Source organism: Bufo gargarizans, chromosome 4 (genome assembly GCF_014858855.1).
Source record: "Bufo gargarizans isolate SCDJY-AF-19 chromosome 4, ASM1485885v1, whole genome shotgun sequence".
Taxonomy (NCBI): Eukaryota; Metazoa; Chordata; class Amphibia; order Anura; family Bufonidae; genus Bufo; species Bufo gargarizans.
The window spans coordinates 497,892,834-497,904,984 of record NC_058083.1 but is presented as its reverse complement, the minus strand read 5'-3'; the positions used below and the strand labels follow the sequence as shown (position 1 = coordinate 497,904,984).

The 12,151-nt window shown below is 46.5% G+C and overlaps 1 protein-coding gene across 1 annotated transcript in view; it reads left to right on the top strand.

Annotated features, from left to right (window-relative positions):
• Positions 1-457: 457 nt before the first annotated feature.
• DYNC2LI1 (dynein cytoplasmic 2 light intermediate chain 1) overlaps positions 458-12,151 on the top strand; it is a 46,795-nt gene continuing 35,101 nt past the window's right edge. The window contains exons 1-5 of the mRNA XM_044291557.1: positions 458-541; positions 4,062-4,170; positions 8,163-8,197; positions 10,341-10,410; positions 11,154-11,242. Of these exons, the coding sequence (XP_044147492.1) occupies positions 528-541; positions 4,062-4,170; positions 8,163-8,197; positions 10,341-10,410; positions 11,154-11,242 (317 nt within the window). The 5' untranslated portion in view covers positions 458-527. The remainder of the gene's footprint in view (positions 542-4,061; positions 4,171-8,162; positions 8,198-10,340; positions 10,411-11,153; positions 11,243-12,151) is intronic.

Genomic DNA, 12,151 nt, shown 5'->3' with positions numbered 1-12,151 from the left:
TGGGTGTGTGTATATATATATATATATATATATATATATATATATATATATGCATTAGGCAGAGTCAGAGACTTATTATTTTAAAACTGTCACTTGTGGTTGTCCCTCATTGTCAAAGTTGGGAGACATGGTCACAGGCTATTGCAAAATGAGGAGGGTGAAATACTGCAGCCAGCAGAATGTCCGGGGACTGTCAGACACCATACGTCAACCTTTTTTTTTAACCCTGTAAAACCCAGTGACCACTAGTGTTAAAGGGGTTGAAAGGGTAAACTATATTTTACTGGCAGTGTTGCAAACAGCTGGGTCACAACTCTGACTACACCATTATCTGTGTGTAACAAAACCCACAGAGAACTAAGAGCTTGCTGTGTAATATGCGGAACAAGTGCCACTAGACTGGGAGCGGCAGCGCAAACTACAAGCCCCGGCAGGCAGTTCGGCTCTGACGTCATCAAAAGGCGCCGCCGCTGAGCGTTACTATAGCGACGAGAGAGTCTTTCTGAGCCTGCAAAATCCAGAGTGCTATGCCCCGCTCCAGGTAGGGTGCATGCTCGGGGTGCTCCTCCGACCTCTGCAGTCATTGCATGTGTCCCTTGTGTATCAGGCGGCCATGAATAGTTCACAAAATAGTAATGGATCTGAAGTGATCATAATGGCAGCCATTAGAATGATTTTGATGTATGCAGTCACCTTAAAGGGGTTTGCCTAGTGACTCTTATAATGGGGGCACTAGGTCACCCTTTCCAGCAGGCGCAAGCCGCAGTAGTTCCCAATCCTGGGTGCAGCACAGAGGATGTCAGCCCAAGCCCTGGTGACGCAGGGGGCTGAAAGGCTCCTCATCTCCAGAGGTATTATGAATGGCACATGGTGAGGCCTAGGAGCTTCAGGTTCTGCCCTTGGACGTAGCTTCCATCCCCTGAGTGCTGACGAAAAGACAACCCCTACATCAGGGATGCCCAACCTGCGTCCCTCCAGCTGTAGCAAAACTACAACTCCCAACATGCTGTGATAGCTTTTGGCCTTGGATCAGCAACCTTCGGCACGCCAGCTGCTGTGAGACTACAACTCCCAGCATGCAAACATGCTCGGCTGTTTTTGCAACTCAACTTATATAAAAGTGAATGGAGAATTCTGGAAGTTGTACTTTCAGAACACCTGGAGTGCCGGAGGATGCTGATCCCTGCTGTAGGCTGTCCGGGCATGCTGGGAGTTATAGTTTTGCAACAGCTGGAGGGCCGCAGGTTGGGCATCCCTGCCCTAGAGTGTTTCGACTCCTGACAACCTGCTAATCTGTTATTTAAAGGGACCTCAGTGGTCGGCTGCCTCTTAGAAGCACAGCGCCGTACGTTGAACAGTGGCGTTGCTTGGTTGTGCAGCCCAGACCCGTTCACTTGAATTGTATTTCTCACCCAATTGCCTTGGCCCCATCCAGCAGCTGATCGCAGGGGTGTCAGGAGTCAGCCCCACCCCCACTGATCAGACAGTGATGATTAGTCTTGAGCGAACTTGTGTTTTAAGTTTGGCGTCTAAAGTTTGGGTTATTGAAGTATCCCTTTATGGATTCCGCTACCACGGACCATAACGAAATTTAGAATCCATAACGGGATACTTCGATAACCTGAACTCGAACTTTAGACGCCGAACTTAAAACACAAGTTCGCTCAACACTAGTGATGATCTTTCTGTAGGATAGGTCATCACTTTTTAAGTCCCAGAAAACCCCTTCAAAGGGATTCTGTCATGACATTTGAGGCCTATAACCTAAACATATGGTCAGGTCCCTACTAATAACCTGAATCCGAAACTGTCCTTATTAAATGTGCCTGTGGCTCTATTAGCACATAAAACAGGTTTTTATAACCTGTCATTCACCTACCTAAGGTGCCCAAGGTGTTGCTTCATACAGGGTGCCCGGCTGCAGCCATCTCCGTCTGGTGCCCAGTGCCTCCTTCCAACTAGAAATCGACGCCCTCCCTTTCTATAGAGCCGCCTTCCTCACCTCAGCACCGCCTCCGAAATCTTCCGCTCCCTCAGCCAGATCCTGCGCGTGCGCACTGGGTGTAACCTGATGCGCCCGTGCGGACTCCTGGCAGCGGCCTCATTGAGCGAAGTGTGCATGCGCCGTCCGGCGCACTTCGCTCAAACTTGCCTTGACCTCTCTATTGCAGCCATCCTCTCACAGCCGCACGGGATCTGGCTGAGGGAGCGGACGATTTCGGAGGCGTCGCTGAGGTGAGGAAGGCGGCTCTATAGAAAGGGAGGGCAGCGATTTCTAGTGGGAAGGCGGCGCTGGGCACCAGACGCAGATGGCTGCAGCCGGGCACCCTGTATGAAGCAACGTCCCCTTGGGCACCTTAGGTAGGTGAATGACAGGTTATAAAAACCTGTTTTATGTGCTAATAGAGCCACAGGCACATTTAATAAGGACAGTTTCGGATTCAGGTTATTAGTAGGGACCTGGCCATATGTTTAGGTTATAGGCCTCAAATGTCATGACAGAATCCCTTTAATTGCATATCCTCAGTGTAGCACAAATATACAGGACTGGCAGCCTGCAGAATTATGGATGCAGCTCTGGAGTACAATATGTCTGCAGTTCAGGTTGACTACCTGTTAAAGGGTTTCTACCACTTTGAATTCACATAATTAGGTGTCAGACACTAGCGATCCGCAGCCGTTTACCTAAAAAAAGAACTTATATTGATATGTTAATGACCCTCTAGGTGCTATGGGGGCGTCATTAGCACCTAGAGGATCGGTCTACCTTCTCAAGATACCGCCGCCCAGCGCCTCCCTCCAGCCCGCCCATCTGCTTCGGAATGCGATCAAACGGACGACTTCATGCGCCGTGCGCGGCAGTATTCGGCGCATGCGCAGTGAATGTCCGACCGCTTCCCTGCTCAGACATCTCCACTGCGCCTGCGCCAATGACGTCATAGTGCTCCATCGGCGCAGGCACAGTGGAGATGTCTGAGCAGGGAAGCGGTCGGACATTCACTGCGCATGCGCCGAATACTACCGAGCACGGCGCATGCGCGTGAAGTCGTCCGTTTGATCGCATTCCGAAGCAGATTGGCGGGCTGGAGGGAGGCGCTGGGCGGCGGCATCTTGAGAAGGTAGACCGATCCTCTAGGTGCTAATGACGCCCCCATAGCACCTAGAGGGTCATTAACATATCAATATAAGTTCTTTTTTTAGGTAAACGGCTGCCCCAAAAGCTATTATAGCAGGATAGTTTGGCAGAGCAGACACTAGCGGATCGCTAGTGTCTGACACCTAATTATGTGAATTCAAAGTGGTAGAAACCCTTTAAATAACCACGTGTGTATGAAGTTACTGGCTTTTCTGGAGATTACATCTGTACCTTGCCGCACATTGCCGGCACTAATAGAATATGCCTGTTCTTGTCTGCAATTGCGGACAAGAATAGGACATGTTCTATTTTTTTCGGGAACGGAATTGCGGACCCGGAAGTGCGGGTCCTCAAATTCCGTGTCCGGGCAGCACATCGTGCTGCCCCATAGGAATGAATGGGTCCGCAATTCCGTTCTGCAAAATGCGGAACAAAATTGCGGCCGTGTGAATGGACCCTAATGGCATTTATCATGTAGAGGAAGTTAATACAAGGAACTTACTAATGTATTGCTATTATCCATATTTTTTCCTTTGCTGGCTGGATTCATTTTTCCATCCCATTATACACTGCTCGTTTCCATGGTTACGACCACAGCTGCAGCGCAGATACGAGGTGGCTGGGACAGGAGCTGCTGCGCATGTGTGCCTATGTGCACTCCTATAGTCCTGGCCACCAGACAGACCAGAGCTTTTTCCTATATTGTGCCAGCACGACCACTGCTGCTGGATTACAGGGTGGTTGTAACCATGGAAATGATCAGTATATAATGTGATGGAAAAATGAATCCAGCCAGCAATGGAAGCAATATGGACAATCACAATACATTAGTAAGTGCCTTGTATTAGCCTTCTCTATATGATAAATGCCATTAGATGAAGTGAGACAACCCCTTTAATCTTCCGGGATGTTTTTCTTGTTTCAGCGATAATCTTTGGGACCTGGCTGCCTCCGAGGTGCAGGCAAAAGAAAATGCCGAGGACAACTCTGCAGAGACTGAAAGATCCATAGTCTTCATAGGCAACAAAAATGGGGTAAAAAAAAAGACCCCCCCCCCCCAATCAATGATACTGAAAACAGAAAGTAGTGAAGTCCGAGAACTCCTTTACTGTATCCCTGTACTCTAGCAAAACTTTTTATATGTCATAGTAGTATTGATCAGCAGGGTTCTGAGCGCTGAGACCCCCACGATCACTAGAAAGAGGAGAGAGAAGCGCTCGCAGGAGACGGACTGGAGACAAGCTCATGGACCTTGTATTGGCCCTTTACACAGGTCAATTGAACGGGTCATTGCTAACCAACGTTACTAGTAACGCTCATTAGCGATGATCTGGCGGTGTCAATGCACTGCCGATTACCCGATGAAAGAGCAGAACGCTTGTTCATCAGGTAATTGTATCTTTGTGCAGCAGTAAAGATCATGGTTTCCCAGTGGCAGATCGCGGTGTGTAATCACACTCTGCTGCCTTAAAACAACGAGACAGTATGGGGGAGAGCGATGGCAATAGTGATCGCTCCTCCCCATACTATGGAGGAGATCAGTGCATGTAAATGCATTGGTCTCCTCCGCTAGCGATCAGCAGATTGTTGAGAAGGAACGCTTCCTTCCCTACAATCTGCTAGATCGTCGTTCCTGGACTATTAGACAGAGGTCTGTGGGAGCACTTCTCTTTTCTTGTTCTGGGGGGGGGCTACAAGTTGCACTTTTTAGCAAAGGAAAAGACTTGCTAAGAAGTGCCTGCGTCTTATAGTCTGCTTCCTTAGTGATCCAGCAGAGGGCTCATACAGTGCTTTAGCAAAAACAAACAAGGCGACAGTGCTCTGCAAACACAAATAATAAAGTAACAAGAGAGCCATGCTCACTATAGAAAATGTACTAGTGTTAATGCTACATTATAAATATGAGCTTCTTGGCAATTACATTTTGTACAAAATTATTTGTGCCTGTCCACCAGCGTCAATGCGATCTATTTAGGACAGGAACCTGCACTAAATACTACCTGTTTTGGTGCAATGCTGGGATTCCAGGTTCCACATTTAGGTACATAGTATTTAGTGTCGGTTCCTGTCCTAAAAAGATCACCTTGCCATTAGCAAGGATCGGCCATTAATAAAGAATAAGGCTACTTTCACACTAGCGTTGTTTTAATCCGGCGTTCAATTCCGACACTGGAACTGCCCGCCGGATCCGGAAAAACGTGTGAAAACGGATTACATTTGAATCCTGATCAGGCTTTCGATCACAATGGAAAAATGCATTGGAAAAAACGGATCCGCCATTTATGGACTTTAACTTTTTTTTCACATTTTTCGGGTTTAACATGCAAAAGCCGGATCCGTTTTGACTGAACACACGGGGCCGGATCCGGCGTTAATGCAAGTCAATGGGAAAAAAGCCTGATCAGGCGTTCAGTCAAAGTGTTCAGGCTTTTTGGCCGGAGGTAAAAATACTGCATGCTACGTTTTTCTCAAAAGCCTGATAAGTCAAAAAGACTGAACAGAAGACATCCTGATGCATCCTGAAGGACTGACTCTCCATTCAGAATGCATTAGGATAAAACTGATCAGTTCTTTTCCGGATTTGAGCCCCTAGGACGGAACTCAGCGCCGGAAAAGAAAAACGCTAGTGTGAAAGTAGCCTAAGATGGAGGCTCTTGTGTTTGCCTGTTGTGGTTCCATTTGAGGGTTGTTTGCCATCTTGATTCCTTCTTCCTCTCAGATATGGTTTTCCTAATGAATCCTACATTTCCCATCATGCCTGGCTTTGCAGAGGCAGAGTCTGACTGCACTGCTCTGTGTATTGGCAGCCATGACGGATTAGTGACAGAGCTGCTGTCCCCTCACATTGCAGGGTCTCCATGCTCTCCTATGTGATGCAGCTTCAGTCTGTCTCCCATATATGTCCTAAAGAAGATACAAGCGGCACTCTGCTGTCAGCGATGCGGTGCGCGTGTCCCGGGAAGATTATGTTTATGTTTGATAAAGGCTCTCAGCAGCCGAAACACGTCACCTACCACATGTATGTGACCGTTAAAATTACTTGAAATTACAATTAGAGCGAGTGCTGGTCCTTTCTATACCATATATGTCCTGTCATCTCCCGCTCTCCCCTCTTACATGCAGGAAGCAGGGAGACAAGTGTGAAGCTACATCTCATAGACGTATACTGGAGAGTCAGCCCACACAGATAGTAAAGACCAGCAGTGTGAGTCAGGAGGGTTATATAACTGCAGCTAATCACTGTATACAATCACCTATTATATTTCGGCACTTCTGGTTCTTTAGATAGTGGAGACATTACATGTTTAAAGGGAATCTGTCACTAGCGATTTACCCAAAAAAAATTCCCATGAATCCATGTTTAACAGAGTACCTGTTTTCCATCTGTGTTCTTCTTTTGATTGTGAGTCTTGTCATTTCTTCAAAAAAGCGATTCTTCTGATATGTAAATGACGCTGTAAGGAGCCCAGAGGGGCGTTATTCTTTCTCCACGGTGCCCAGGAACGCCCCTCTGAAGTGCAGTGCCCGCCTAAGTTTGAAAACTAATAACGCCTCCCAGTTCATCTAAATCGCCTCCCAGAGGCACGGCTAAGTGCTCAACACCCGCCCCCCCCCCCCCCCCCCCCGCAGCGCCGCGCTCTGCAGCAAACACCCCGATCCTCCTCTCGCCGGCATCCCAAATCCCGCTCAGGCTCAGTGCCGGCGATTGCCTGCGCTATGATAAGATGACTGACGGCACTGCGCCTGCGCGGGATTTGGGATGCCGGCGAGAGGAGGATCGGGGTGTTTGCTGCAGAGCGCGGCGCTGGGGGGGGGGGGGGGGGGGGGCGGGTGTTGAGCACTTAGCCTCGCCTCTGGGAGGCGATTTAGATGAACTGGGAGGCGTTATTAGTTTTCAAACTTAGGCGGGCACTGCACTTCAGAGGGGCGTTCCTGGGCACCGTGGAGAAAGAATAACGCCCCTCTGGGCTCCTTACAGCGTCATTTACATATCAGAAGAATCGCTTTTTTGAAGAAATGACAAGACTCACAATCAAAAGAAGAACACAGATGGAAAACAGGTATTCTGTTAAACATGGATTCATGGGGAAAAAAAATTGGTAAATCACGAGTGACAGATTCCCTTTAACAGAACACAGGGGTCTACAGAGGAATGTTGAGAGAGGCAGGACCCGGGAGCTCCAGGAGGGATGTGACTGGTGATGATGTCATCCTGTAGTTCACAGGAAGTCAGCCACGTGGGAGAGACTGAGTTCCTGTTTCCACATTAGAGCAAGACCTGAGCTGAGGTCACATGACCAGGTTCCCATAATGAAAAGGTTCAAAATCAATGGACACAACTGAGTTACGATGTAACAAATGACACTGCCAGAATACACTGAACAAAAATATAAACGCAACACTTTCGGTTTTGCTCCCATTTTGCATGAGCTGAACTCAAAGATCTGAAACATTTTCTACATACACAAAAGACCCATTACTCTCAAATATTGTTCACAAATCTGTCTAAATCTGTGTTAGTGAGCACTTCTCCTTTGCCGTATCTCCATCCCACCTCACAGAGCCCTTAAGGCAGGGATTTCAAACTGCGGCGCTCCAGCTGTTGCAAAACTACAACTCCCACAATGCCCGGACAGCCTACAGGTATCAGCCTACAGCAGGGCATTGTGGGAGTTGTAGTTTTGCAACAGCTGGAGGGCCGCAGTTTGGGATGCCTGCCTTAAGGAGTTGTCCCACTACAAAAACCTGTCCATATGTCTTCACGGGGGTCAGAATGGAGAGCTGCTGTGTAAAGGCTGTTACCTCCATGGCAGACTCTGCATATCCATGTATTACAAGGCTGGCCATTCACTTGGAGGTTAGAGAAGTCAGACCCACAATATTCACCTGATCACTGGATGGCATGTGTTTAGAAGGAGATGGCCTTCCTGAGACAGATGTATAATATAGGCAGTGTATTTACTGTATATCACTGTATTAGTAGTATTTTATATTGCTTATGTTTTGCCGTCTCTTTTTATTGTAGGGGAAAACCTGCATTATCCTGCGCTGCATTGACAGGTATCCATCTCACATGTGGATAACAAAATGCATAAAAGAGATGAAGCTGAATGCTAAAAGAATAGTATAGCTGGTATAATGAGCAGGACCTCTTAAAGAGGTATTGTAGAGATGTGTGTGAAAAGGTCGGCGATGACATCGGTCACTGGGTTCACCAGTCTTAAAAGTCCAAACTCAGGGGGACATTTATGAAGACCAGCGATTTAGATGCCAGTCTTCGTCCCTCCTGCGCTGGCGGCTTTGGCCTCTACATAACTTAGGCAGATTTTACACTTGCTCCCTTGCTGGTGTAGATTTAGACCATTTTCTACGCCTAAAACAGGCGTAGAAAATAATAAGGGACCGCCCTTTTCCCCTCCCATGCCACGCCCCCTTTTTTTTTTTTTTAGACCTACCATGAGTGGGGGAAAAAGTCACAGATTGCGGGGCAAATAATCTTTGCGCCGCAGTCTGACACATAAGTGGCTTATATATCTGTGCGTAAATGACCCCCTCAGTTTATTTGGTATCCAGCACAAAACAAGGCATTCAAAGATGTACAAGCACTTGGGGTGAAGCCACGTTACCAAAATAACACATAAACATTAAATCAAAGTCCTGGCCCATCTGGGCGCTAACTAAACAGGGTTTCTACCTCACCTAGGTACAAATCCCATGCAGATAATACTTTTCATAGGAGACAGGTCTACCAGCTTCAAGGCTCTGACCCAGACGGACAGTTTGAAGCCTCTATTTTTTCCCCAGTAACGATCCTAGTGACTACACCTGAGAACACTTCAAATGAGGGGGAATAGCTGTACTGGAGTGAGGTGGAATGGTAAGTCCCTCTACCAATCCTACCTACCATTCCAAAAAAAATCCAGCCCATAAAATAAATCTGAATAAACCATTTCCAACAAAACCATAAAGCCTTCTGGATACCTTTTATCTCACCTATCTGAGTAATCTGGTGAGTTATGAGCCCAGTACTTTACCAAAGACAGTGTTATACTATGTTATAATGCTCTAGCATCTCTCTAGGAAGCAGTCTGTTTTGCGATTGAGGCAGAAACTGGCCTAGAGGGGGATCAGCTCTATCAGAATGGGGGAATAGAACCCCCATTCTCGGCATCAGTGGAGGTCCCAGCGGTAGAACTTCAACCAATCTGTTAGTTGTTACCTCTCCTGTGAATAGGGAATAGCTTTCAAATTTGGCACAACCCATTTAACCTAAATTTTTGCATCTTAGAATGCGTTTTCCAGCTTTCATTCCTAGCCGAGATCATTTCTGTGTGATTGTTGGTGATCCAACCCTGGGGCCCCGACAGATCAGCAGGACAACATCAATGCAGTACAGGCACATTCACACTGTTGTCTACCTGGTGTCTTGTGCCGCAAGCTCAATTAGTTTAATTTGAGTGTGGCTGGTCTGCACTACCAGGTCCTTGTAGACAAATGGACACCACTGCTGAGGGTCCTAGAGGTTAGACCCCCAGTTACAAACTGCACAAAATCAATGCTTTGACCAGAGCAGTCTCTGGCAGGTTAGTCATTAGGGATTTTATGTTTGACAACTCACACTGCACACTTTGTGGACAGCTGTCACACTGTGACATTCCCCCTCCTGTCTTATTTATTAGTGTAGTAGAAATGTGGAATTCTACCTTTAAGATGATTGTGGTATCTATAATGTAATCTGGAGAGGATGGTAAAGGGGTTTTCCGAGATTTTGATACTGATGACCTATCCTCTAGATGTTTGAGAAGGCACCGGTTTACCAAGCAAAGCGCCGTACATTGTATTGCGGCTGTGCTTGGTATCGCGCCCAACCCCATTCACTTGAAAGAAACTGACCCCCAGAAAGTCCATGTGAACAATGGACGTGAAATCACAGGCCAAGGAGCGCAGTGCTTTCCCGAGCGCCACAGTCCCTTCCTACAGCTGATCAGCGGGGATGCCGGGAGTTGGACCTCAACGCTCAGGTACTTGTAACACTTGAATCAGCTCAGACCCGCCATACACTGAATCCACAACTTTATTACCACCCGTGCAGAGTTTCCATGTTGGGAGTATTTTTTTGCACATTTATTGCAAATTAAAACTATTTTGATATATGTATTGATGAGGACGATGATGATAATAATTATTTTTTTTCTAATCGTAGGGATGAAGCTCCAAAACCCACGCTGGCATTGGAGTACACCTTTGGTCGGAAGGCAAAGGGACACAATACAGTAAGTATTTACGCCCGCCTGTTAAAGGGGATCTTCAACGAAAACCATCAGCCTCTGCATAGTCTTATGATATTTGTCCCATCTTGATACGTGCCGCCATGACGGAGGAAAAAGCCTTTTTATGTCAAATTAGCCCACTGGTGCCCCCAACTGCTTTAACTGACAGGGCTCGGCAGTGTAGACATACTCATACCTGACCCTGAATTCTCGCTGCAGCGCAGTACATCGCTTTATGAAATGGGAATATCCATTTAAGACGGTGTCATTTGCTATACATTTTTAATTTGCTGAGAAAAACAACTAAAAAACTATTTTGCGTAATTTTTTTAATTGTAATTGCTGTATTTTATAGCACTGTTTTTGCTATGCAAAGTCTGGATAGGTATGAAGTGTTGCGTAGTAACAGACACTGCAGTCAGCAGGTGACTACCTAGCTAATCTGGTAATGCTCTAATGCAAGGATCAGCAACCTCCGGCACTCCAGCTGTTCAGAAACTACAACTCCCAGCATGCTCCATTCACTTCTATAGGTATTACAAGAACAGCCAAGCAAGTGTGCATGCTGGGAGTTGTAGTTCCACAACAGCTGGAGCGCCAAAGGTTTCTGACCCCTGCTCTAATGGATCATAAAGACTTCCACAGACAGAACCCACTGAAGATGGCCGACTGGCTCCAGCCCTTCAGAGAAAAGGTACTGTTTTTAGTTTTTTACGTAATAAAATATATATTTTTTCCTTTTTCAGCCAAAGGACATCGCTCATTTTTGGGAACTTGGCGGAGGAACATCACTATTAGATTTAATACAAATTCCAATTACTAGTGAAAATATTCGGTGAGTGGAATACATCCTCTGCCATTAGAGCCGCCTCGGTTATTATTGGCGCCTAGAGTTTCTAACATTAAGCAATAAAAATAATAGTTGAAAGACGTCCCCAGGCCAGAAGATATTGTCCCAGATTTACTAATCCTAAAGATGGCTAAACTTATATCGGCTGTCTAGACCTGCAACAGATATATCACAGGCTGGATGATAAATGTGGTGCGGGGATAGAAATCTTTCTCCGACTCTATACTAGCCATTGGTTGGCTGCCTTTCGTACAGATTTTTACTCTGGAATCTTGGTGCAAAATGGCGCATCCTAGACCCTGCTCCCTTTCCAGAGAAGCTCTGCATCCTCTGTCCTCGTGCACACAATCTTATTTTGGGTCTGCATCCAATCTGCCTTTTTTACCGATCACACACAGATCAATTTATCAAAAAATGCGTACAGCACACGGATGTTATGCTGTTATTCCGCAAAATATAGAACATGCCCTATTCTTGTCTGTTTTGCAGACTATAATAGCCAGTTCTATTGAGTGGAATGAGAAAATTGCACCATGCACACTGACGGTATCCGTGTTTTGCAGAGTGCAAAACAGGTACATCATGTGAATTTAGCCTCAGCCCTTGACAAGCATGTCGAAAAAAGTATAGAAAACCTCAGGTGCACCGAATGTCGCCGTTTTTTAGACAAGTTTTGGCACAGACACATTAGTAAATCTAGCCCATTGTGTGTGAAATAATGCATTTGGCTACATTAACGGGGGGGGGGGAATGTGTAGCAAAATCTGCATGTGAATTGAAAAGGGTAAAAATCTGCATCAGGGAGCAACATGCTGCGTGCAGTTATAAAATCCATACCACCACTCAGGTCAGTTGGGGGGCGCTGAAAATATCTGTAGTGTGTGGATGTGATTT